The following is a 27,797-nucleotide window of genomic DNA, read 5'->3' as shown; positions in this document are numbered from 1 at the left end:
AACTGCAGTTTGTCCTAAGTCAATGGATACTGTAATGACATTGAATAGAAAACTACAACAACAAAATAAATCCTACTTCATGAATGGATTTTTCTCAGGTTTTTGCCTGCCAAATCAGTTCTGTTATACTCACAGACACTTTTAACAGTTTTGGAAACTTTAGAGTGTTTTCTATCCAAATCTACCAAATCTATCCAAATCAATATGCATATCCTATCTTCTGGGCCTGAGTAGAAGGCAGTTTAATTTGGGAACCCTTTTCATCCAAAATTCCAAATGCTACCCCCTACCCTAGAGAAGTTAAGCAATGGCTTTTTTCTGGCCACTCTTCTGTAGCCCAGCTCTGTGGAGTGTATGGCTTAAAATGGTCCTATGGAGAGATACTCCAATCTCCACTGTGGAGCATTGCAGTTCCTTCAAGGTTATCTTTGGTATCTTTGTTGCCTCTCTGATTAATGCCCTCCTTGCATAGTCTGTGAGTTTTGATGGGCGGCCCTCTCTTGGCAGGTTTGTTGTGGTGCCATATTCTTTCCATTTTTTAATAATGTATTTAATGATGCTCCGTGGGATGTTCAAAGTTCCAGATATTTTTTGTAACCCAACCCTGTTTGGAGAGCTCCTTGGTATTCATAGTGCCGCTTGTGTCACACCCTGACCATAGTTTGCTTTGTATGTTTCTATGTTTTGGTTGGTCAGGGTGTGATCTGAGTGGGCATTCTATGTTGGATGTCTTGTTTGTCTATTTCTATGTCTGGCCTGATATGGTTCTCAATCAGAGGCAGGTGTTAGTCATTGTCTCTGATTGGGAACCATATTTAGGTAGCCTGGGTTTCACTGTGTCTTTGTGTTTGCACCAGATGGGACTGTTTTAGGTTTTCTCACGTTTGTTGTTTTTGTTAGTTATCTCATGTGTAGTGTCTTTATAAATTAAAGAACATGAATAACCACCACGCTGCATTTTGGTCCGCCTCTACTTCACCGAAAGAGAACCGTTACAGCTTGCTTGGTTGAGCCCCTTGCTTAGTGGTGTTGCAGACTCTGGGGCCTTTCAGAACAGGTGTATAGATACTGAGATCATGTGACAGATCACGTGACACTTAGATTGCACACAGATGGACTTTATTTAACTAATTATGTGACTTCTGATGGTAATTGGTTGCACCAGATCTTATTTAGGGGCTTCATAGCAAAGGGGGTGAATACATACCCCTTTTCCGTTTTTATTTGTCCTAATATTTTTAAACAAGTTATATTTTTACTTTCACTTCACCAATTTGGACTATTTTGTGTATGTCCATTACATGAAATCCAAATAAAAATACATTTAAATTACAGGTTGTAATGAAACAAAATATGAAAAATGCCAAGGGGGGTGAATACTTTCGCAAGCCACTGTAAATCAATGCAGCTGTTTATCATAGCACACAACACTTATTACAGGCGATAGGTTCAGTACACATCACTGCATTCTGTATTAGAAAGTAGACTGGCCCTCTCTGAGGTCTCATTGATCAAGGCATTGCATTCTTTTTGTTTATAAAGCCCTCCTGCGTAAACCTCCTCCGTACCTTACTTCATTGTTATCTTACAGATGTACGAGATACCACACTCAGTCTCAGGGATGGCTAAATTTGGAGATCCCTTCGAACTCCACTGAGAGGTAAATCTGCTTTTAGTTTATTTACACCTTACTTATGGAATAATCTCCAAGGCTCTCTAAAATTTGATGAATTGCTGCCTCTAGGGCAATTCAACAAGACTTATTGACCATTTACTGAAAAATGTGTTTGTTTTCTATGATCGTGTTTTGCTTTGATGTGTATTGACGTGTATAATGATGTGTATAAGGGTGTGCATAATGTTTATTGATATGTATTGATGTGTATAATGATGTGTATAATGTATTTAGATATGTATTGATGTGATGCAGGGCTCATCTGTGACAGAACCCTTGGTCTCAGCAGATTCCCTGTCAAAATAATGGTTAAATAAGAGAGAAGGGAATTGCTCAGAATATGCCATTTCAACTGCATAAATAAAACCGGGTAAATCTAGAGCTCTGCTTGTAGTATAGTATTGGGGAAAAGGGAATTCATTAATATGTCTTTGCACTGAATTAGATTGACCAATTTAGGCCCCAGCATGTGAGCAAGGAACATGATACTATGCAGTGGGATACCAGTAGCTTAGCAGCCTGATGAGGATGATGTCTTCATCCATGTTCTCACTTCCAGAGGTGCTTCTGGCCTGGGGGCTGTAGGTTACTGCTGTAGATGTGAATAACATAATATTGATTTAGTATGATGGCATGTTTATTAGGGTCAACATGCAACGTTGTTCTCTGGGAGTAGAATAACACTGTGTTTTGATATTGGATGTTTGATGAGCCTCACACTTAAAAATGATTTATGTTGCTTTTACATGCACAATAAAAATGGAATTATATATTTCTTCGTCACCTTCAAGGTGCGACTTTTAGGTTCATAATCTATTTGCTTCCTTCGACAAATGACACACATGCTAATGCACATGAGAAGAATAAATAACTGTTTATCACTTGCCTACTCAAGGAGTGTGTGTTAATGTATTATCGCAACATACAGTATATGAAGCAAAACTCAAAAGGATACAATGTTCTATGTTAATGTATGCTTTCAAGTAGATCAACATATATTGAAAAGGTTATGTGGATCAACATAGATGAACAAATCAAATAATCCTCTGAAACGGTCTGATCCTACCCTGTTTACTTTTCTGTAAAGTCAAAGTACGAAATGTAAACATCTAAGTGTTTAATTTTCAAGATAGTCGTCTTATCCTTACAGTCTTTAGCATAATTAATGCGAGAATCGCATTACAATAAAATATGCCACTGCAGTTGACATTTAAAAATCACTTGATATTTAATTTGACAAGACTGAAAGGGGATGAAAGCTTGTAGCTCCTTGCAGATGAACAAGACAAACAAGAGCATTGGTTGGATCTTGATTTCGACAGAAACAATTTGCCTATTGTGATTAGCACCACCTTCAATTCTGGCTAGCTCATCAGAATCCATGGACAAGGGTTTAAGTAAAGATTATTGTACAATACTGTAGTTCACAGCTGCATGCTTTTGAAAGGCTGTGATGATTATGGTCTAAAGCCCCGGTTTAGCTCAAGTGGGTGAGTGTATCTGGCCTATGTGAGCATGGATGAGGTGTCTCTTTTCAATAGATTATTACATTCTTACAATAAAGACATCTTGTAGATTCTGTAGTTAGATAAACATCAGAGCAGTTCCCGAGGCACTTTGATAGCTTGTCAAGTTTATTTTAACCAAAAAACAAACAACAATAACAACCACCACAAAACTATGATAAAAACTTAAGTGAACGACTTGTATTTTATTCCCATTGTCTATAAAAGTACTATAAAAGTAAAACAACTTTTGCAAATCAAATAGTCTTTTCTGTCATTCCTGTCTTTACAAGTACTCTCAACTCTCCTCCACTTCCGCAGTGGGAGGATCTGCTTTGTCTTTGTCTAATATCCCCACCAGCGTTTTGAAGGACGGCCCCCACTCGCTGAGGTATCTGAAGTCCTCACGGCCGTCCACCGTCCACGACTCGATGGAGCTCAGCGACTCTGCCACTGACCCATCCCCCTCGTAGGCGTATGTAGCCAGCGAGTCATACGGGAGAGCAGAGAAACCCAGGTGGTTCTCCTGGAGACGCTGGTGAATATAGTCCCTGATGATGTTAGTGCTGCCTTCTGTGGTAGGGGTTGACCCATTGATCTCAGTTTGAGTGGTGACATCTGACCATGACCCTGTGCCCCGGCGGAGCATGTTCTCCTTTATGGCCTTCGTGTTCCTCAGCGTGCCCATGTCGAAGGCGTGGGTGTCCTCCTCGCCGCCCCCCTCGACGTCATAGTGGACCACGTTGTCCCGGATGTCCTCCTTGGACGACATCAATGTCTCCCTCTTCTTCTGCCGTCTCAGGCCTACGTAGAGCACCACGATCACTACAATACAAAAGAAACAAGCGCACCACGATCAATACAATACAAAAGAAACAAGCGCACCACGATCAATACAATACAAAAGAAACAAGCGCACCACACCCACCATTTTATCGTCTCCATACATAGATGTACTGCAGTGAAAATATACAGTGACGTGCATTTCAAGAGCTTTTCAAGGTACTGTAGGAGGCAATGGGAAGAAAGACAGTGGGATGTCATGTGTGAGGAGCCATTAGTTAATTTCCTCTTTTCTTCAGCCATTCTTTTTTTCAGCAGGAGAACTTAAAGGAATCACAGCCTGAGGCCAGCCGTGATCCATTTCTGACATGCCATCTGTCACTATTGTACTGAGGCAGCAGTCAGACAGGATGAAAGGCTGTTTCACAATGCTTTCATCTCTCCTTCTCCCTCCCTCTCTCTTCCAGCCTCCCAGTGGCAGAGAGTAGAGAGTACAACACAGCAGTTTACTCCACACTACTGTAGTGCTCACTGTGTTATGTTATTCAATAGTAAGAGATTATACTTTAGTAGGAGAAGTAGGGAGTAATTGATGGACCAAGATAAGTGAGCTAAATCGACCTACAAGTATGATTATGGGATTGTTTCAAGGGCCATTTTTTAAATTGTAACGGTCAATTTAATAACATTACTGTATGTTAGGACTTCAGCTCCCCCTAGTGTAAAATTGTACACATTAACATTATGATAATGTACATTTACAGTCTATAGCAGGTAATTAACACTTGGAGGAAGCCGTTATTGACATTATTGCTATTTATCATCATCAAGGTGGGTGTCAAATGGAAATAATATTCTGTATACTGTACATTCAGAAATACTGTGTTTCTACACTACAATCTCTGACTGACAGACATGACTTACCCAGGAGTATGACCATGCACAGTAAAATGGCCATCACTGCCCCGGTGCTGAGACCCACTGGTAGAAAGACTGCTTCTGCCGTGCAGGACAGGAGGGAACCGTCAGTCTCACAGGCACACACGCGGACAGTGAGGGTGCCGGTGCTGCTCTGGGCTGGGTAGCCACTGTCCTCCACCACCACAGGCACCACGTAGTACTCCTGGACCCGCCTCTGGAACCCCACACGCTTGGTCACTATCCCCGCTGTGTTGTCTGGAAACAAAATGACACAACCATTAACCCTACATGTCTTAAATCAATAAATCAATCAATAAATTTAGTCTGGAACCCTATACGTGTGGTCACTGTCCCTGCAGTGTCTAAAAACCAAATGAGGGATCATCAAAGAGTGTTCACCCGTGATGCAACAGAGAGTACTTACATGTATTTACATAGTCACATTTACATTTAAGTAATTTAGCAGATGCTCTTATCCAAAGCAATTTACACTTAGTGCATTCATCTTAAGATAGCTTTTTTATTTTTTATTTATCCTTTATTTAACTTGGCAAGTCAGTTAAGAACAAATTCTTCTTTACAATGACGGCCTACCAAACCCTAACCCGGACAATGCTGGGCCAATTGTGCGCCGCCCTATGGCACTCCCAATCACGGATGGTTGTGATACAGCCTGGAAACAAACCAGGGTCTGTAGTGACGTCTCCAACACTGAGTTTCAGTGCCTTAGAATGGGCCCCCCGAGCTAGGTATCACAGTTGTAGTAAGTACATTTTTCAGAAAAGTCGGTGCTAGTAGGAAAAGACAAGTGCACATGTTTTGTTTTCAGAAGATGGGCAGGGACTCTGCTGTCGTAGCATCAGAGGGAAGCTAGTTCCACCATTGGGGTGCCAGGACAGAGTAGAGCTTTGATTGGGATGAGCGCCATAACTACGGTTTGCCACTGCATATGGGGACAAAGATCGTACTTTTTGGAGAAATGTCCTCTGGTCTGATGAAACAAAAATAGAACTGTTTGGCCATAATGACCATCGTTATGTTTGGAGAAAAAGGGGGATGCTTGCAAGCCGAAGAACACCATCCCAACCGTGAAGCACGAGGGTGGCAGCATCATGTTGTTGGGGTGCTTTGCTACAGGAGGGACTGGTGCACTTCACAAAATAGATGGCATCATGAGGGAGGAAAATGATGTGGATATATTGAAGCAACATCTCAAGACATCAGTCAGGAAGTTAAAGCTTGTTCACAAATGGGTCTTCCAAATTAACAATGACCCCAAGCATACTTCCAAAGTTGTGACAAAATGGCTTAAGGACGACAAAGTCAAGGTATTGGAGTGGCCACAAAGCCCTGACCTCAATCCTATAAAAAGTGTGTGGTCAGAACTGAAAAAGCGTGTGCGATCAAGGAGGCCTACAAACCTGACTCTGTCAGGAGGAATAAGCCAAAATTCACCCAGCTTATTGTGGGAAGCTTGTCGAAGGCTACTCGAGATGTTTGACCCAAGTTAAACAATTTAAAGGCAATGCTACCAAATACTAATTGAGTGTATGTAAACTTCTGACCCACTGGGAATGTGATGAAAGAAATAAAAGCTGAAATAAATCATTCTCTCTACTATCATTCTTAAAATAAAGTGGTGATCCTAACTGACCTAAGACAGGGAATTGTTACTAGGGTTAAATGTTAGGAGTTGTGAAAAGCTGAGTTTAAATGTATTTGGCTATGGTGTATGTAAACTTCCGACTTCAACTGTATCTAGAATGTCAGTTTTCCAGTGCCTTATTTGAAATAAGGTGATGGTGAGTACTTAGCATGTACAAAAACAATAAAACACAGGCCTTGTGTTTTTACAGAGACGACGTGTCGATGTGCCTTGCCTCGTCTCCAGCACCAGGATAGTGGTGGTGAACTGACTCTGTCACACAGCATTCCCTCTGCCTGGCTGGACGAATATCTCATTTGACAAGGTAGGAGCCATTATAGCACACCTTGTGCCTGTTTGCTGCGATGGCCATGAGCACCTCTGTCTCTCTGAATCAGCTCTGGTATTTATGTGTTACTGTGTTAGAAAAATACTAACGGAGGATGGTGAGGTGGGAAGGCTGTAGGGGTTAGCAAAAAGTAGAAAATTCCACCCTGGCATCCCCTGGGTTGTGACAAAAAACCCTGAACATCTATTAATTCAATACCAATTGTTTGTGGATATTGTAGGGAGCTAGTATCAAGAAAGCAGATTTGAAGCGAGTCACTGGCATGGCATCGTAATAGAGACTTTCAGAGACTCTCTCTTCAACTCTCTCTTTCCCTCTTTCTCTCCGTTCTCTCACTCCATCTCTTTCTCTGTCCCCTCCTTCACATTCTCTCCATCTCTTGCTCTCTTTTATCTGTTCCTTTATTTCTCTGAAGAAAAAAAAATATGGCTTACTTCCAAAGTCTCGCACAGTGAAATTCCTGTTTCTGATTTCCCTGGGGGACTTGAAGAAGAACTTCTGTCCAACAGTGGGAAGATCCTTGTCCGTAGCATTGATGGTCTGAATTACCTGGTAAAGCACAAAGAGCTTTAAACTACAGTATATGCCCAGAAACAAGTGGAGAGACAATTATCACAATTATTATATTTCTCTTTTGTTCTCTTTCACACACACAGACACAGACACACACACACACACACACACACACACACACACACACACACACACACACACACACACACACACACACACACACACACACACACACACACACACACACACACACACACACACACACACACACACACACACACACACACAGACACACACACACACACACAACCTTTATCACAAAGGAGCTGTTCTTGCCTGGCCTACTTTTGCATTTTCACAGACAAACGTGTCAAAGAGAATGGTGAGCTCCGGAGGGAACTCGTTGACATCCAGCACATTGACTGTGACTGTGACCTTGTTGGATAGGAGAGGGTTGTCTGCAGAATCAAAGAAAACAGTAATCATACAACACATAATAAATACACCATGCACATAGTGGACCTCAGTGAGCATCACAAATGAGTGAGCATTGCAAAAGCCCTTTCTCTCATGTCTGAACTGCTTTGTAAAACAAACAGTGTTATGTTTACAGTAGCTTGATGAAAGATGTAACAGTGACACTGTCTGTTTACGCTTTAAACTGCAGGCCTCATACAAGTAATATTAAATTGACAATGAAATAACATGAGAATACTTGAAAATAGAGTCATTGACAAATAATAACATGTTTTCATAGAAAAACAAATGGCTGCACAGTCAAATGATAAGAAATGAATAATATGTGTTGATTGTATTGTGTGATTTTCTAATAATGCTAATGAATTTGTAAAAATCCATTGAAAAGATTCCCATTCAATAAACTGCTCTTTCAGAGGAAAAATAGCATTTAGTTCATTGAATCTGTTGAGCTGCTTTACTGTAAGCATCCGTCAATTTCACTAGATGGTGCCACAAGTATGGAACCCTGTGTGTGTCTGTAGACTACGGTATGGCCTGCTTTGTGCAATCTCTTCCCAAATTACTTGCACCAGGACCCTTATTCACAAGCATCTCAGAGAAGTACTGATTGATCTAGGATCAGGGCCCCCATCTTGTTCATTATGATTTTAAAGGCACAACTGATTCTAGACAATTTAGACAGTTTAGACAATTTGGACATGGATTGTGTATGTGTGCTATTCAGAGAGTGAATGGGAAATACAAAAGATGTAAGTGCCTTTGAATGGGGTATGGTTGTAGGTGCCAGGCGCACCAGTTTGAGTGTGTCAAGAACTGCAACTCTGCTGGGTTTTTCCCGTGTATATCAAGAATGGTTAACCATAGAAACCATAAATGCATAGAAACTGTAAATGACTTGGTAACAGGAAATCTCTTGGACATTAGAGCAACCTTGAGGGAATCTTATGTGAGTTAGGAAATTATGTTCATTTGATAAGGAAGAATATACAAAACCTTGCAGAGAGCATATCCTACTGACAATCTCTTAGAAAAACACATTAACTATTTGAACCAAAACTTAAAAATAACTGGTTTTGGCATAAGATGTATTGGAAGTTGGAGCATAACTAACAAAATTAAGTTTAAGTAAAAGTTTAACTAACGCTTGATCCAGTAGAAGCTAATATAGAATTTACAAGAGACAAAATTCAGAAATTCCACAACACAACTGCAGGGTCATGTCTTAAGTGTAAATCTAATAAGTATTCCATATTCCATGCTTTCTGGGAATGCTATAAAGTCCGGAAGTTGTGGACAGAGCTAGAAAGTTGGCTGTCAGAAGTATTACAATGTAAACATACTTTCAATCTGTCTGTCTGCATATTTCAAGACATGGTATGTGGGGGTATATTGAGATACACGATGGTTTGGACGATTCTCCTCATCACTCATATTAAAAAACTTGTTATGGCTGGGGGCAGTATTGAGTAGCTTGGATGAATAAGGTGCCCAGAGTAAACTGTATGCTACTCAGGCCCAGTTGCTAAGATATGCATATTATTAGTAGATTTTGATAGAAAACACTCTGAAGTTTCTAAAACTGTTTGAAAGATGTCTATGAGTATAACAGAACTCATATGGCAGGCAAAAACCTGAGAAGAAAATCCAACCAGGAAGTGGGAAATCTGAGGTTTTGTCTCTTTGCCTATCGAATAGACAGTGTCTATGGGGTCAAATTGCACTTTCTAAGGCTTCCACTAGATGTCAACAGTCTTTAGAACCTTTTTTGATGCTTCTACTGTGAAGTGGGGGCGAATGAGAGGGGAATGAGTCAGAGGTCTGGCAGAGATGCATGAGCTGACCACGCACGTTCACGTGATAGTTAGCTTAAGCTCCATTGCAATTCTACAGACAAAGGAATTCTCCGGTTGGAACATTATTGAAGATTTATGTTTAAAAAATGCAGACTAAAAACTTGGAAATCAATCAATCCACCATTATTAACAGAATGGAAAAATCTGATCATTTATTATTTAAATATAGAAAGTGTGTGGGTTACTAAGAGAATCAAAATGGTGCAGTTTCAGGTGTTAGCAGTTAATGTTACTCTTCAAAACCACAGACCCCAAAGCAAATCAGGAAGAGGAAAATAGGTTTATTCAAAGATGACGAATCATAGATGTTATGCTGAGAGGTAGATGTTCATTCTCCCCTGTCCTCAGTGATTCTCTTCAGTGATTCTCTTCAGTGATTCTCTCCACAGAACAAAGAGACAGGATGTACTTTATAACCCAGCCCTAGCCTGTGGTTGACCACTTAGAATTCCTTGTAAATAAAACTGGGCCATTGGCCAAATAACAAGTATCCTATTTCAGGTTCAATGTATAAACAATTTGGACCAATGATAACTTGCCATGTAGATATGAGTCCCAGACTGAAATTCCTCCCATGTCTCTGACCCATTAATCCTTAATCCCCTGTTACAGGAAAAACCCTATTTCCATTGATTGTTAGTACTCCATTGACTTTTAGTCCTCTATTGACCTCTCATCCTCTGCGTTGTGTATTTATCGCGCTAGAGATGGGGATGTGTGCTAGTTGGTCTGGGCAGGTGTGATGTAGTTGATGTTTGTAAATATTGTTTGTGTGTGTACATTTTGTATTGTTTATAAAAGAATAAACACATCTTACAAAAAATGAATGGTCCACCACCCAAAGACCATCCAGCCAACATGACAAAACTGTTGAAGGCATTGGAGTCAACATGGACCAGCGTCCCTGTGGAACACTTTCAACATCTTGTAGAGTCCATGCCTCAATGAATTGAGTCTGTTCTGAGGGCTAAAGGGGGTGCAATTCAATATCCTAATGTTTTGTACACTCAGTGTATATTAACACATATTATATACTGTACATATTTACCCTTTGTCCTATACTTACTAACTTTAGTGGCCACAACAAAGATATTGTGCTGCCTATTACTCTCTCTGTCCAACATCTCGGTGGTGGAGATGGTCCCTTCCACAGTATCAATGTCAAAGCAGCCGTCCACAGGCCTCTTCCACTCAATAGAGTATCTACAAAACATTCACAAAAAACATGAATACATTTTTTTTAAACTACTGAACATGATTTCTTCAACCTCACACAGCATCTTTCAATCAATATTTACATCTGAACTATTCTTTCCACACCTTCATTCTGTATTTGCATGTACAGTGCCTTCAGAAAGTAATCGTACCCCTTGAATTATTCCACATTTTGTTGTGTTGCAGCCTGAATTCAAAATGGAATCCATTTTCAATTCAGGCTGTAACACAACAAAATGTGGAATAAGTCAAGAGGTATAGTCAAGGGGTATGAATACTTTCTGAAGGCATAATGACAACGTGAAAATGACAATGTGAAAACAATACTTGTAGAAGCACCTTTAGCAACAATTAAAGCTGTGAGTCTTTCTGGTAAGTCTCTAAGACTTACAACACCTGGATTGTGCAACATTTGCCCATTGTTCTTTTCAAAATTCTTCAAGATTTGTCAAATTGGTTGTTGATCATTGCTAGACAACCATTTTCAGGCCTTGCCATGGATTTTCAGCAGATTTAAGTCAAAACTGTAACTCTGTGACTCAGGAACATTAACTGTCTTCTTGGTAAGCGTTGTGTTTTAGGTTATTGTCCTACTGAAAGTTAAATTCATCTCTGGTGGAAAACAGACTAAAGCATGTTCTCCTCTAGGATTTGGTCTGTGATTGTCTTCATTCCATTTATTTTTTATCTTGAAAAACTCCCCAGTCGTTAACGATTGCAAGCATACCCATAACATGATGCAGCCACCACTATGCTTGAAAATATGGAGAGTGGTACTCAGTAATGTGTGGCATTGGATTTGCCCCAAACATAACACTTTCTATTCAGGACAAAAAGGTAATTGCTTTGCCACTTTTTGGCAGTATTACTTTAGTGACTTGTTGCAAACAGGACGCATGTTTTGGAATATTTAAAAAAGATCTGTACAGGCTTCCTTCTTTTCACTTTGTCAATTAGGTTAGTATTGTGGAGTAACTACAATGTTGTGGTGTAACGACTTTTCTCCTATCACAGCCATGAAAGTCTTTAACTGTTTGAAAGTCACCATTGGCCTCATGGTTAAATCAATGAACTGTTTCCTTCCTCTCAACTGAGTTAGGAAGGACGCCTTTATCTTTGTAGTGACTGGGTATATTGATACACCATCCGAAGTATAATGAATAACTTCACCATTCTCAAAGAGATATTCAAGGTGCCCTATCATGCGAGGCATTGGAAAACCTCATTGTGGTTAAAATTCACTGCTTGACTGAGGGACCTTGAAGATAATTGTACAGTATGTGTGGGGTACAGAGATGAGGTAGTCATTCAAAAAACATCCAGTCCATGCAACTTATTATGTGACTTGTTAAGAACATTTGTACTCCTAAGTGTATTTAGTCTTGCCATAACAAAGGGGTTTAATACTTATTGACCGAAGACATTTCAGCTTTTCATTTTTTATTAATTTGTAAACAATTTGAAAAAAACGTTGACATTATGGGGTATTGTGTGTAGGGCAGTGACCAACAAAATCTCAATTGAAACTATTTTAAATTCAGGCTGTAACACAACAAAATGTGGAAAAAGTCAAGGGGTGTGACTACTTTCTGAAGGCACTGTAATAGAACATCTGAATGTAATAGGTCTACAGAGATAGATAGGCCTAAATAATGTATTGGTCCCGAAGGAGAAATGTCCTAACGATTAGTCAAATAAAGATCCAGGCAATGACCGCAAACATTACACAGAAGAATAATCACTCTCTTTTCATGTAGAAACTAGGGATGCGTCCCAAACAGCACCTTATTCCCTATATAGTGCACTTCTTATGACCAGGCCCTGATCAAAATAAGTGCACTATATAGGGAACATAATGCCATGTGGTTGTGTTCTGATCAGCATTCTAGTATGTTTATGTTTTTCATGTCCCATGAAAACAATGACAAATGTAATGCTTTAAAATATTAAGCAGACATCACAAAGATGGCCTTTTTGAGCAAGGTGAATTACTGCCTCCTCCATTTCTAGCAAGACATTAAATATTCATTGATAACAAAAAACACTGCTGGGCCACAACGTATTTGTATGTTCTTGCGCAAGAGATGTCCTGCATCTCACGCTCTGTCTCTCAACACCAACAGAGTGGAAGTCAACTGTACTTGAAAACCATTTGGAAGAAGAAGAAAAACAACAAGTCAAATGTATATTAGTTGTCAGTGTTCATAAACTCTGAGGAGCAAAGTGTGTCTCTGTTGGTTAAATCAAACATCCAACACTCCAGTCACCAGACCAAAATGCTCCCATCTCGCTAAATAGATACAGTAAAGTTGATCTATGTTGACAGCTTTTTCTTTTTGCCATTTAAGGTGCCGGATGCAGGTGCCCAATTGGAAAATACCTCAATCCATCATGGTCCCATTGCTCAACACCAGCCTTGATGAATCACTTTTTGATTAACCATACAGTAGGTAAATAGGACTTACTATACATGTATGTATAAATGTATTCACCTAACTGCGCTGGTACTTGCATCTAGGTCCTGCGCTGTAACAGATCCAATTATGGTGCTCACAGGAGTGTCCTCATACACATCTATGGTGTAAGAGGTCTTAGTGAACACAGGGGGTTCATCCACATCCAGCACGTTGACCTTCACGGTGGCAGTGTCTTTGAAGGGGCCCCGGTGCAGGAACCGGGGATCCAGGTGAGCGTTGGAGGCCTCCACTTTAAAGGTGTATGATCTTTTGGTTTCGTAGTCGAGATGCTGAAAAAGAATGAATGAAAGGTGAAATGCATTTATTATTCATAGTAATCAAATCAACATAGAATCAGTATTTATAAAATCATTCACATCGTCAAAATCAGAATGCATTTCATGTCAATGTTCTGTGATATGAATATACTGTGTGCAATGGTCAAATATAGTGCTTGGTTCAGTTTGTTAACACCTCTGTTAGGTTTAGTATGCTCAACAGACACGGAAGTCAAGCACTTTGATATGGAAATATGCACGTTAACTGCGCCAACCAAGATTGATTTATGTTAAATGGGTAAAAAATTGTTGGATTCAATGTTCTTTTATCAACACAGACACATGTTCTTCAGTGTCTGAGTTTTTAAGCAATTTGAGACTTGAAAAGCCCCAATGTTTGGGGTTTTAACACATTTTCATGGAGACACTTTGAGAACCGCTTTCTGACCCTATTTTACAGTCTCACATTAACTCAGCTGGGTCCCTAGTTAGCATTGACAGCAGAGCAGTTTTCACTGTCAACACACACACAGCAGTCCCTGTCTGAGACACACACATGCAAAAGCCTGGTGGTCTGCGGAATGGGCAGCCACCCTGCTGACTGCATAACAACCAGACAGACAACAGGACTGTGCAGGAGATGCAGGAGGATAGACACCACAGCATGTGTGCCATCCCATCCAAAAAGCACCGCTCAGCGTTACCTGCAGGGAACACAATTCTTGCAACATTGCAAATTAGCAGGGACAATATTCCTTATCTGGAAAGTGAAGCCATCCGTTTTTGGTTTGGACCTATATCCTCTTACTCTACCTCCCACCTCCCACCCACAACCTAGTGACAATTCCTTCTTATTAACGGCACAGAGGTGTCAATTACAGTATTTGTGCCAGGAAGCTCCTGCTGTTTTTACTGTGCCCTCCTAGGTGCCTGACTCATCATCAAGGAGATCCATGGGTAAGCATAGCACCTCAACCTCCCACTTCACGTGTGATGGAACACTTCTTAAAATTCACTGATAACCTACATGGTAAAAACTGTTTTTGGAATATACCAGAGTTTGGCTTGAAAAGAGATAATATTATCTAAAATAAATAAAATAGACTGTGGTTTATATTCTAACGTATAAAGGTTTGACATTTCCATATCAAAGTGCTTGACTTCCCGCATACTAGATTTTTAAATATAATCGCTTTGGTGCTATTTTGGTTGTAATAGATAACTCCTGGAGTCTTGAAGCATATCATAAATTGGGCGTGCATTCAGGCCTAAACTAAATCCAGCACTGTCCAATGTAGAAACAAAGTATAGACCCAATATCTTGACACATAAATACATTTAGAGGCCATTTGAATCCCACAGACGGTTTATCTATCGTTTCACTATAATATTTTATTTTGACGGGGTCGATTATCCCTTGAAACGGTTACTCTTCCAAAACCTCTTGTCACAAACTGTGGCAAACTTTGGCTGAGCCCTCTCCAAATCAGCCATTTTGCATACTTTCCTCCATCACCTGGGCTTTCACAGTTTTACAGGTGCTGTTTTAGCAGGAACAGATAGAGAGCAGGAAGAAACAGATCACTAACAAGGATGGCTATGATACAAACAGCTACAAATAGATGGCTCTAAAATTTCAGAAGGCAAAAGTGCCTTTGTATAGTCCCACTATGTATTTGCAATGTTTTGAATGTTCATTGTCAACATCCAGACAAGTGCAAGTAGCGCTTTGATGTACTTACAGTATATCGAGGTAACTCACAGAGCTGCAAGATACACACCCCATCTGTGAATAATAATATAATCCCAGCCCAGACGAGACATGCACTCAAACCCAGTTCAAAATGCTTTGGTGCAACTATCCACTTATGTGAAGATAGGATACCAGTATTTGGGAGTCTGTGGGCCACAGAGAGAGAGAAGAAGCTGTTGTAAAGGGGATTTCTAAAGGGATTCCTGCTTGTCACATCCCATCAGGAGTTGTGTTGTCTGATCATAGCCTCAAATGTATTCATTTTAGGCTAAACCAAAACACATCCAAGCACTTTCCTGAAGAAAATATAAAAATTAATTTTTAGACTGCCAGAAAATAGGGATCATCAATTTCTCCATATTTCCTCATGGTTAGGTTCTGAGGATGGTTTGTAGTTGTATCAAGGCACAAGGTGAGACCCAAATGCAGACACAGGAGGCAGGTTGGAGTCTTACAATGTTTATTAATCCAAAGGGGTAGGCAAGAGAATGGTCGTGGACAGGAAAAAAGGTCAAAACCAGATCAGAGTCAGGAGGTACAGAGTGGCAGACAGGCTCGTGGTCAAGGCAGGCAGAATGGTCAGGCAGGCGGGTACAAAGTCCAGAAACAGGCAAGGGTCAAAACCGGGAGGACTAGAAGAAGGCGAATGCAAAAAGCAGGAGAACGGGAAAACCACTGGTGACTTGGAAACATACAAGACGAGCTGGCACAGAGAGACAGGAAACACAGGGATAAATACACTGGGGAAAACAAACGACACCTGGAGGGGGTGGAGACAATAACGAGGACAGGTGAAACTGATCACACCTCCTCCCAGCTGCCCACTGCACTAAAGATAGGAAACACTGTCACCACTGATAAATCCACCATAATTGAGAATTTCAATAAGCATTTTTCTACGGCTGGCCATGCTTTCCACCTGGCTACTCCTACCCCGGTCAACAGCACTGCATCCCCAACAGCAACTTGCCCAAGCCTTCCCCATTTCTCCTTCTCCCAAATCCATTCAGCTGATGTTCTGAAAGAGCTGCAAAATCTGGACCCCTACAAATCAGCCGGGCTAGACAATCTGGACCCTTTCTTTCTAAAATTATCTGCTGAAATTGTTGCCACCCCTATTACTAGCCTGTTCAACCTCTCTTTCGCGTCGTCTGAGATTCCGAAAGATTGGAAAGCAGCTGCGGTCATCCCCCTCTTCAAATAGGGGGACACTCTTGACCCAAACTGCTACAGACCTATATCTATCCTACCATGCCTTTCTAAGGTCTTCGAAAGCCAAGTCAACAAACAGATTACCGACCATTTCGAATCTCACCATACCTTCTCTGCTATGCAATCTGGTTTCAGAGCTGGTCATGGGTGCACCTCAGCCACGCTCAAGGTCCTAAACGATATCTTAACCGCCATCGATAAGAAACATGACTGTACAGCCGTATTCATTGATCTGGCCAAGGCTTTCGACTCTGTCAATCACCACATCCTCATCGGCAGACTCGACAGCCTTGGTTTCTCAAATGATTGCCTCGCCTGGTTCACCAACTACTTCTCTGATAGAGTTCAGTGTGTCAAATCGGAGGGTCTGCTGTCCGGACCTCTGGCAGTCTCTATGGGGGTGCCACAGGGTTCAATTCTTGGACCGACTCTCTTCTCTGTATACATCAATGAGGTCGCTCTTGCTGCTGGTGAGTCTCTGATCCACCTCTACGCAGACGACACCATTCTGTATACTTCCGGCCCTTCTTTGGACACTGTGTTAACAACCCTCCAGGCAAGCTTCAATGCCATACAACTCTCTTTCCGTGGCCTCCAATTGCTCTTAAATACAAGTAAAACTAAATGCATGCTCTTCAACTGATCGCTACCTGCACCTACCCGCCTGTCCAACATCACTACTCTGGACGGCTCTGACTTAGAATACGTGGACAACTACAAATACTTAGGTGTCTGGTTAGACTGTAAACTCTCCTTCCAGACCCATATCAAACATCTCCAATCCAAAGTTAAATCTAGAATTGGCTTCCTATTTCGCAACAAAGCATCCTTCACTCATGCTGCCAAACATACCCTTGTAAAACTGACCATCCTACCAATCCTCGACTTTGGCGATGTCATTTACAAAATAGCCTCCAATACCCTACTCAACAAATTGGATGCAGTCTATCACAGTGCAATCTGTTTTGTCACCAAAGCCCCATATACTACCCACCATTGCGACCTGTACGCTCTCGTTGGCTGGCCCTCGCTTCATACTCGTCGCCAAACCCACTGGCTCCATGTCATCTACAAGACCCTGCTAGGTAAAGTCCCCCCTTATCTCAGCTCGCTGGTCACCATAGCATCTCCCACCTGTAGCACACGCTCCAGCAGGTATATCTCTCTAGTCACCCCCAAAACCAATTCTTTCTTTGGCCGCCTCTCCTTCCAGTTCTCTGCTGCCAATGACTGGAACGAACAACAAAAATCTCTGAAACTGGAAACACTTATCTCCCTCACTAGCTTTAAGCACCAACTGTCAGAGCAGCTCACAGATTACTGCACCTGTACATAGCCCACCTATAATTTAGCCCAAACAACTACCTCTTTCCCAACTGTATTTAATTAATTAATTAATTTTGCTCCTTTGCACCCCATTATTTTTATTTCTACTTTGCACATTCTTCCATTGCAAAACTACCATTCCAGTGTTTTACTTGCTATATTGTATTTACTTTGCCACCATGGCCTTTTTTGCCTTTACCTTCCTTCTCACCTCATTTGCTCACATTGTATATAGACTTGTTTATACTGCATTATTGACTGTATGTTTGTTTTACTCCATGTGTAACTCTGTGTCGTTGTATCTGTCGAACTGCTTTGCTTTATCTTGGCCAGGTTGCAATTGTAAATGAGAACTTGTTCTCAACTTGCCTACCTGGTTAAATAATGGTGAAATAAAATAAATAAAAAATCAGGATGTGACAAAAAGGATATATGCAGCAATGATCTATTAATATTCCAAGGCCTAAGTAGTACGTTAGTTTAATTATCTAAATGAGCACAGCTTTGCTCATGATCTATCATAATAGACCTGCAATTCTTACTTGAGAGACTGGCCCAAAACAAAGCGCGATGGAGATCATTTGTGGACATTTCCTCAACATAGAGTAAAAGGGATCAAGTAAAATAAAGTGATTGGTGAAGGGTTGTTCATTCCTACCTCACTGAGGACTATGATTCCCTCTTGACTGTGCCCGTTGTAGGTGATGTTAAACATGTGTCCTTCATCTCCAGGAACTATAGAATATTCCACCTCTGCATTCTTCTCAGAGTCCAGGTCATGAGCTCTGATCTTCCCCACTGCTGAGCCCACTAACGAAGACTCTGGGACCCTGAGGTGGAATATACCTGCCGTACAGTAAGAACAGATTAAAATGTAGACATATAAAATATTATTATTGGCTGCTTCTTGTATGAGTCAAGTCTCAAGTCTCTAGTTTTATGTAAGGGCCAGAGACTCACTTTACCCTCTTTTAATAATGTGAAGCCTATTTATACAAGTATCACTTCACCGGTGTTGCTAAACCATTGATTATATATAAACAGCTCATACAAATATGAATGACCTAATTATAATGGATTAACACTAACACTAGTTAATTATTAAAGTAACATCTAGTTGCCTAGAGATATGATGAGATCCCGTTTGTGCAGAAAGATTCCCTTTCAGTGCCCACAATATTGTTAAAATCATTGGGTAATAGCAAACAAAACCATAGTCGTTAAAATGCAAATTGGCACACTTTTTGAAAACCTGGGTGGGTTGTCGTTGACGTCGCTGAGGGTGATGTTGATGGTGGTGGTTCCGGCTAGTCCTCCCAGCTGACCGCCCATATCCTTTGCCTGAATAAGGACCTGGTAAAGCTCCTTCACTTCACGGTCCATGTTAGGCAACGCAGTTCTAATAACCCCTGTTCAAGGTCACAAAAACCAACAGAGGAGATGTGAGAGAGAGAGAGAGTGTGTGTGTGTGTGTGTGTGTGTGTGTGTGTGTGTGTGTGTGTGTGTGTGTGTGTGTGTGTGTGTGTGTGTGTGTGTGTGTGTGTGTGTGTGTGTGTGTGTGTGTGTGTGTGTGTGTGTGTGTGTGAGAGAGCGAGCGAGGCAAGCAAGAGTAAAGAGTAGTGAGGTGGAGAAAGAGAGATGAGTTGTGATTATAAGAGACTGTATCCCCTTTGATGTTTGTCGAAGGAAGAGAGAAGAGGTGGATTTTGACATGCATTCATTTGGGAGAATTATGACATCCTACACAGATGTGTAACAAAGGGAGACCTTTGACACTGTGCAAATACTAATCTGACCTAATAGTGCTTCTACCTGTGTGAATAGTGTTTGATCAGGAGTGAGTCTCATGGTTCGGGTACTAAAGGGTCACATGGTTCGGGTACTAAAGGGTCGTTGCCACCGACAATGAGTAATCCTGATTAAATGTGTTCCCCTATACTCTCAGTCCAACTTCAGCTGCAATAATCACATATTGCAGTGGTACAGCTTTACATTTTGCCATTGTAAAGGCCGGTTACACATTTAACGCTTTGGTTTTCAAATCTCTCCATTTGACATTGTGGATGTGCCTTGACTTCGACTATGTTGTGATCTCACCAGTTTTGGAGTCGACTGAAAAGTAAGGCTGTCCATGTAGGATACTGTAGACGATCCGTGCACTATTCCCATAGGAGGGGTCGTCAGCATCTGTGGCAGTCACCTGCATTACAAAAGTACCTGTCCATCATACAGAGACAAAAGGAAGGAAATTGTTAATAAATAGTGTTATTTTCATCACTTCGAGCATTACGTCTTAAAAATAGTACATGATTATTTTGAATGAATCATTAAAAATGTAATGATATAATTGACAAATTCTGGCATTCAATGTAACCTACATAGGCCATAGGACCTCCATACTGAACTGGTGGACCGCGGACCAGATCATGAACGTGGTCAATAATACGGACCGCATGCCCCCCCCCCTCCCCCAAAAAACCTGCTATCATGTAAACACACATAAGACATGTAGGAATGCATAGAATTTCAGGAAATTAGCTTTTAAACAGCGGGGGGAAAAAATGCTCTGCCACATGCAAAATGTTTAGAATTGCGGGAAATTAGCTTTAAAACTGCAACATTTTCTCTCCAACAACAAGACAGGTGTGAACAGTTTAGGGTCGCATGGGTTGCGAGGTGGGGGTTTGTTACTGCGCCAATAAATGACCTTATGCATCCAGACCTTTGCCACCTGCAGTAGGTATCACACCCTGATCTGTTTCACCTCTCTTTGTGATTGTCTCCACCCCTCTCCAGGTGTCGCCCAGATTCTCCATTATCCCCTGTGTATTTATACCTGTGTTCTCTGTTTGTCTGTTGCCAGTTCGTCTTGTTTGTCAAATCAACCAGCGTTTTTGTGTCTCAGCTCCTGCTTTTCCCAGTCTCTCTTTTTTTCACCTTCCTGGTTTTGACCCTTGCTTGTCCTGACTCTGAGCCCGCCTGCCTGACCACACTGTCTACCCCTGACCCTGACCCTGAGCCTGCCTGCCAAACCTGTACCTTTGCCCCACCTCTGGATTATTGATCTCTGCCTACCCTGACCCTGAGCCTGCCTGCCATCCGGTACTGTTGCCGGATGAGAATTAAGAGCTGATGGTTTTAAAACCTAATTGTTAAGATAACTTTACGAAATTGTATTTATCAGACAAATAGATGGGAGAAGTTATGTCACCAACAAAATTATTGAATAAAGTACATGATGCATATTAAGCAGGCATAACTAATATAAAGACTAGGTCTTTAGTGTGAAGCACAAGGTAGAGGTTTTCTTATTTAATATTCATATCCTTGTTTCTTTTGTTTGTGTTTCTGCGCATTCACCACAGGAGGTTGGTGGCACTTTAATTGGGGAGAACAGGCTTGTGGTAATAACTGGAGTGGAATTAGTGGCATGGTATCAAATACATCAAATACATGGTTTCCATTTGCGCCGTTCCGGACATTATTAAGAGGCGTGCTCCCCTCAGCAACCTCCTGTTCCTTCACTGACCGCTCGTGTGTGCTCTACTGTGTGTGCATCCTAGAGCGTGGGTGAGTATTTGTGGCCACAGTTGCGCGATTGTCAGTAATTTCCGCATAGACTTAGGACATGGCATCATATACATTGCATCATTGTATCTGTATCATTATGGCGTCTGTGAGAGCACGGACAGCGCCATTGAGGCCATCTTCATTTTGAAGTGGTCAATTTTCTTCTTCTATTACTTCTGAGTAGGTATACAAACTGTAACAGTGCATACTTCCCCCTGGAGTGTGTTGTTTGAACAGGTATAAAGCCAAGGTTTGTGATTTACTGCCACCTGCAGTTATGGAATGTTTGCTCACAAGTATAATTAATTGGCTGATCCCTCCCGATGACCTGGATGGAATCATGGGATCCTTCCTTAACCCATAGGAAGTCCCATCCAGTTGATTATTTAAAAATAGTTTCAGTCCTTAATGGCGCTGCCAATGCTAAATAAAGCCTCTTTCAGTAGCCAAACATTGCTGAACATTGTGGATATGCCACGAGTGGAGACAAAGTGATTCCTTTTTCTACATGTCAGAGAGGGGTGTTTGTTCTACATAGCATATTTCTATCTGAACGCACCAAAACTTTGCATCCTGCTGAATGCACCCCTGGTCTGTTTATCAGGTGGGCGGTCACGTTTGTTTGCAATCAGAGGACCACTTATTTGAGCCCAGTAAGGGGACAGGGACAGTGGCAAAAGAGAAGCCGGTAGCAGCACAATGACACACGTTACATGTACGTACATTTCTTTAGAGCATAAGGAGAGTAATAAATATATGATGATCATGCTACCACCTTGCCTGTGGTTACTGATAATGTGTCAGTATGACTCCATTGGTTATCACTAAAACTGTCCTGTCACCAAAAAACTGGCCTCTCATTAAAGCCAATACTATTAACATCTACTGGCGCTGGTGAATCCTTACCACATACATGTGCACTCTCTTTGCATAATCCTTTCCTCCTACTTTATTAACAAAATGTCCTTTCCTCCTATCCTAGCTTCCTTTCTGCCTTTTCCTATCTTTCTTTCCTCATTTCCTAGTTTAATTTCCTTGAAACCTTGCCTTTTCTTTTCCTCCTGTTCTAGCTTCCTTTCCTCCCATCCTTTGATTTTATAACTCCGCTTCCTCCTATCCTTTCATAGCTTCCTTTCCTCCTTTACTAGCTCCTTTTTCTAGGAAGGAGGAAAAAGAGCTAGGAAAGGAAAATAGGAAAGGAATATAGGAAATGAAATTAGGAAAGGAAATACGGATACAGACAAGGAAATGAATTAAGGAAACATTTTTAGGTAATTATACTAGGAATGGATACTAGGAAAGAAATCTAGGAAAGGAGGAAAAGAGGCACAGAGCCTATAGGAAGAAAGGAGTTAGGAAAGGAAAATACGTAAGGAAGCTAGAAAAGGGGGGAAACAAATCTAGGAAAGGAAAGGAGAAAAGAGAGCTAGTAAATTAAAGAAGGAATGGGTTTAGGAAAGGAGGAAAGGAAGCTAGGAAAGGAAATAAGGAAAGGGATTTAGGAAATGAAGATAGGCAAGTAGGAAAGACTCAAATCCTTACTGAGACTGACTCAACTTCTACTGAGACTGACTCAACTCTTATTGGGACTTAATATGGATACCGTATCCATGGTATCCCACCTGTGCTCAAAACTAACTGCTTTAACTTTGATTTAATATCAATTCAGTGTTTTGTACCACTTTAACATGGACATGGAATGTATCATATAAAGACTGAAAATGTTTGGCTTTAGGCCAAATTGTTAGCATGCCACCTGACTGCCATGACTTGAAATGAAACCAAGCAACAACAACCTTTGCCTATCATTTCAATTGGAGTCAGATCTCAATCATATGATTCTATGAAGGTACAATTCATAGACAGTAGAACTAGGCCTGTATTCCTACAGGATTCCCTTCAAATACTCTAGTGTAGCTTAATGTCCAATTGTCATCATAGCTTTACTCCATATGGATTTGTATAAGCCAAAAAGTAGATTACAGGTGCCTTTCTTACCCCCTGGTGACATCTCTGGGACACTGGCTGTGTATGGGCCGTCCAAGAACTTGGGTTCATTGTCATTGACGTCTTGAATTTTTATGATGAATTCAGACTCAGGCTCCAGAGGCCTGCCTGTGTTCATGTCCACAGCCTGGGCTCGTAACGTGTAGTAAGACTTCACCTCTCGGTCCAATCCCATCAAGGCATGGATGTCACCTGTCGTCTGGTCTATGGTGAAGATGGTTCCGACTCCTTCTCCTGATAGAGTGTACTTCACGTCGCTGTCGCCCCTGTCCAGGTCAGTGTGAAGCTGCATGGAGAAAACATGTTGTATTTGTCAGTGAATCAAAGAAGGAATACACATGTACTTGGCCAAGATCTTTAAGTGACTTGAGCATAAGTGCATACTGTAGCTTGTTTGATGGATGACAAGGGGACAGAGTTTTGTTGCTGAGCTGTGACTATTTCCTCCTCCTCCTCATTCCTTCCTTCCAACCATCACTGACCATATGGAAATGCTGAGGACATGTTGTGCCTTTGATAGATACATATAATGGCAGAGCACAGTCCCCGAGTCAATGAAGACATCCTTTAGTTGACCTGTGGCTTGGTTATCCCATAAAGGGATTTATTACTTAGGGTGGATGGCAAGGCTTAAGTTTTACATAGTAGATAATCCATGAGCCACAACAATAACGATAAAATGGGATGAGTCCCAATCTATTCCCTATGTCAGGGGTTGGCAACTAAATTCAGCCACGGGACGATTTTGGTCATGGGGCTGGACCATAATTATAATAATTTGCACATTGCAAATTGACCACAACTAAGCACAAAAAAAGATTGTATTTGAAAATAAGAATCATTTCATACCTTGATTACATTGAGACATGATCACATATGTCTATTTCTTTATTGTTGGGAATACTTTCCTAAATACATTTATTTTCTCAATTCCTTGTGATTTTTTTACTAAAAACTTTGGGGGGCCACGCCTGTTTCTGCCTGTTGCCGACCCCTACCCTATGTAGTGGACTACTTTTGACCAGGGCCTATAGGGTTCTGGTCAAAAGTAGTGCACTATATAGTGAATAGGATGCCATTTGGGACACAGATTTTCCATTCAGTTTCAGTATGCAGGGGACAATAAAACCCTTTCTATCCATGAGATTAATGGTTTATTTAGAAAGTCAGTGAATTGAATGTAATTAAATCAGAGGGCTGAATCTCAAGACACGTTCACTCATTACATTGTTTTTATGTCCATTCCCTCACTGTCTGATGTACCTCATTCAGCAGGCAGAACACGATTTTACTCTTGACAGTGGGTTCGGATATAATGAGTTTTAAGGTGAATCAGATATTAATGGAATTTGTGGTACACTAATAAAATCGAATGAAACCTCCACAGGAGCAATGTCTGGATTAAAATAAATCGGGAGGAAATAAACATTAATAGAATATTTAACAGTATCCACCCAGTGCTATAATGTAGAGGAATCGCTTGTTTCCTGAGTACAAAGCAGTGTTGGGATGGGGGTATCTGTCGGCATCAGGCAGATATAGAAAAGAATGAGGTGTTGATATTTAGCTGAATCCATATATTATGATACAACCTGTGGTCTGTCTGATAATTTATCTTACTGGTTCCCCTGTATGTGAATAACGTCTCATTGTAAAAGGTTATTCACCAATAAGGAATATTTGGCAAGGGGTCGATATATCCTTGACCAAGGTTTGAGAGGTGAGCCTTTTTCATGATTGAAGAAAATTATTATCTGTTTATTATCTGATGCAGCATTTCTCTGCAATACATAGTCATGGGCTAGTGGCTATACATATACTGGTTTCCTACTTTGTAACTGCAAACATGCAATGCAAAATAATATGATAACCTAAGTGACATGTTGTAGTTTATGTTGTAGTTTAGTCTATCCTTGAGAGACCCAACAAGAATGCTTAAATGATCATCCGTACCACAAACAATTTAACACAGTGATTTAGACTAGAGGGAAGCTTAGTGTGATTTAGCTCAGACCAGACAAGCCCACTAGCTCAGTCTTCCTTGCAGATGGCATTTGCTTAGTACGGGGCCCAGTAGCAGACTTTTTAATTGTAAAGAGTACAGTTGTATATAGCTGTTTTCCCCATAAGGCCTGCTGAATGTCAGATCCAGGGGCACAAGGCAAGCTGGTGTTTAAATGTAGGTCTTTCATTCTTAGCTGGTCAGCTTTGTCTGTGTCTGCCTCTACAGTTGCATAATACATGGGAACAAACCCAGCAGAGGAGCTTTCGGCAACGTGGATCAGTGGTGCAGTCATTTTCTGTCTTCAAAATGCTCACACAAAGGTGTGTGATTAATGGTAGAACATGCTTTGTCTCCTGTTTTAGCCAGGAAGGCTGTGGCCATTACCTGTTGGTAAATTCAAAGTTGTGAAGGCTCATTTGTGTCTGTTTATGAATCATAGCGTTGTCTTGCTAAATCTCTTTACAAAGGCGATATAGAAACAATAACCAATTCAATGGCTGATGAAAGTCTCCAGGTGCAAGTTACCATGTTATACTGTAATATGCCTCTGTGGGTTTTCTAAATAGAGTAACAGAAACCATTAGACAGCTCTCTCTAGCTGGAGGGGGATTCATGAACTGGCAGTCAGATGGTTTTCAAGCCAGATTTGGTTTTTGTTCCCTTTTCCAAACATGCAGCTCACAGTGATAATCAAGGTCCTGATCCTTCACACTGTCCCCTATTAACCAGCAACAGATGAATCAGTGGTCTCAGGGCTGGTCGGTTACGACTTCTGCCATCCTCATTCTCAACACAGACACTGGTTACATTCAGACACTGGTTACATTCCATTTGGGGGATGTACCCACTGTGAGGAGTGAATCACTCAGTAATTGTAGCATCTGTTTGACAATGTGTGGATGCGACTTTCCCATCCTTCCTTTCTCAGCCAACAGAAACACATCCAGCGGGACTGTGCGTGCTGAGGAAGGCGGTGGTAGATGTCCTTGGCATCAGCAGCTGACAAGTCAATCTAAGCCATTATTTCATTTGAGCTGGAAGTGCCAGATTCCAGAATGGTTCTTAATGCCTCTTAAAATTTGATTTGGAACTGCCCAAAAATCCCTTTCACTTCCTCTGTGTGTGGATAATTAGAGCCGATGCTGAGAAAATTGCAAAATCGCAGTCAGAAGCGATCAAGCAGCTCAAGCAATTAGATGTGATTTGTGTCGTGCTGCTTGCATTCCTATATTCTTTAAGTCTTAACAGACAGAAGCACAAGCCTTCAACCTCCTCAGTTTGATTTCTGACCTCAAACTGTCATCACAAGAATAAAGACAGAGGTTTAGATGGATTAGTCTTAGAGAACCTTAACCTTGAACTTATGTTGCCTTTTTTTCCCCAACCTACTGTGGGAAAGTTCATATAGATGAGTCTGAATGAATGCTTTAAAAAGATGGTGGCCTTACCTTTCCAACATATTGTGGTTCCGATCCCATATATTCCTCCAGTACAAAGAACTGGTTCCACACCCATCCTCTCTTCACCCTCTGAACCCCTGACGCCACATGTCTCCTCAGTCCCAGTCCTTCCACACCCCTCAGGTGTTGCTCTCTTCCCATCCTGCTTTGGGGCGGAGCGTGGAGGGGAGCCAGGAAACCTTTGTCCAAGAGAAACCAAAAGACCAACAGCAGACCGTTCCTTGTAATCATTGGCAATCTGGGCAGTGGAGTATCTCTGTTGAATTCCACTGAGAGACTGTCAGTGAGACAATAGCAGCTGGGTTGCAGATCCAATGAAGAAAGGGACAGGAGGATGTTGTGGTGACATGGGTAGATTGGTCTCCAGGATGTTTGGCTTCTCACTCAACTAGTCCTCATTACCTAGGTCTCCTGGTGGAAAGAGGGAAGACATGGGCTTACTTTACAATGCAGTTAAAGTAGTTACAAGACAACATGAAAAATAATCTTATCCACCAGCCAATTGAACCTGTCTCTCTTTCTATATGTGGTCGCAATATAGCCTGGGGACGAGGTTACATACAAAGTACTGCATTGAAATAAACAGCAGTACTTCATACAGTCCCAATCTTATGACTAGCACATCAGTAACTCATCATCATTATTAACAAACTCTGCTCCGATTATATCTACTCATTTTGAGGTCAAAATGCACTTTCTATGTTCGTCTAGTCAACCTTGACAGTATCTTACCGGAGGGATTTTACGGATAATGATTCCGGAAAAATGAAACATGAGCAAATTGGTCCTCT

At 41.2% G+C, this 27,797-nt stretch overlaps 1 protein-coding gene across 2 annotated transcripts; it reads right to left on the bottom strand.

Annotated features, from left to right (window-relative positions):
- Positions 1-3,368: 3,368 nt before the first annotated feature.
- cdh12a (cadherin 12a) lies at positions 3,369-27,385 on the bottom strand. Of its 2 annotated transcripts, XM_020467523.2 has the most exons (11): positions 26,995-27,385; positions 23,533-23,827; positions 20,062-20,181; positions 19,206-19,373; positions 18,623-18,810; positions 13,432-13,685; positions 10,791-10,927; positions 7,728-7,849; positions 7,313-7,427; positions 4,888-5,139; positions 3,369-4,005 (listed from the first exon to the last, which is right to left on the bottom strand). In XM_020467523.2, the coding sequence occupies exons 1-11, from the start codon at positions 27,235-27,237 to the stop codon at positions 3,479-3,481; spliced, it is 2,421 nt and encodes an 806-aa protein (XP_020323112.1). In that variant the 5' UTR covers positions 27,238-27,385; the 3' UTR covers positions 3,369-3,478. The 2 variants fall into 2 exon arrangements, with proteins under 2 accessions (XP_020323112.1, XP_031666306.1); XM_031810446.1 differs by lacking the exon at positions 20,062-20,181.
- Between the last annotated feature and the right edge of the window lie 412 nt (positions 27,386-27,797).

The sequence above is a fragment of the Oncorhynchus kisutch genome, linkage group LG30 (assembly GCF_002021735.2).
Source record: "Oncorhynchus kisutch isolate 150728-3 linkage group LG30, Okis_V2, whole genome shotgun sequence".
NCBI classification, from domain to species: domain Eukaryota; kingdom Metazoa; phylum Chordata; class Actinopteri; order Salmoniformes; family Salmonidae; genus Oncorhynchus; species Oncorhynchus kisutch.
Note: the sequence above shows the minus strand (reverse complement) of the source record. Positions and strands in the feature narration are given on the sequence as shown.

Excerpts from the sequence above, each read along its gene's own strand:
- cdh12a (XM_020467523.2), bottom strand. The coding sequence starts at position 27,237 with ATGATTACAAGGAACGGTCTGCTGTTGGTCTTTTGGTTTCTCTTGGAC. Across the intron at positions 23,828-26,994 it reads AACCACAATATGTTGGAAAG|CTTCACACTGACCTGGACAG; the intron begins GTAAGGCCACCA and ends TTCTCCATGCAG. Across the intron at positions 7,850-10,790 it reads TGTTGTGGCCACTAAAGTTA|ACAACCCTCTCCTATCCAAC; the intron begins GTAAGTATAGGA and ends TTGATTCTGCAG.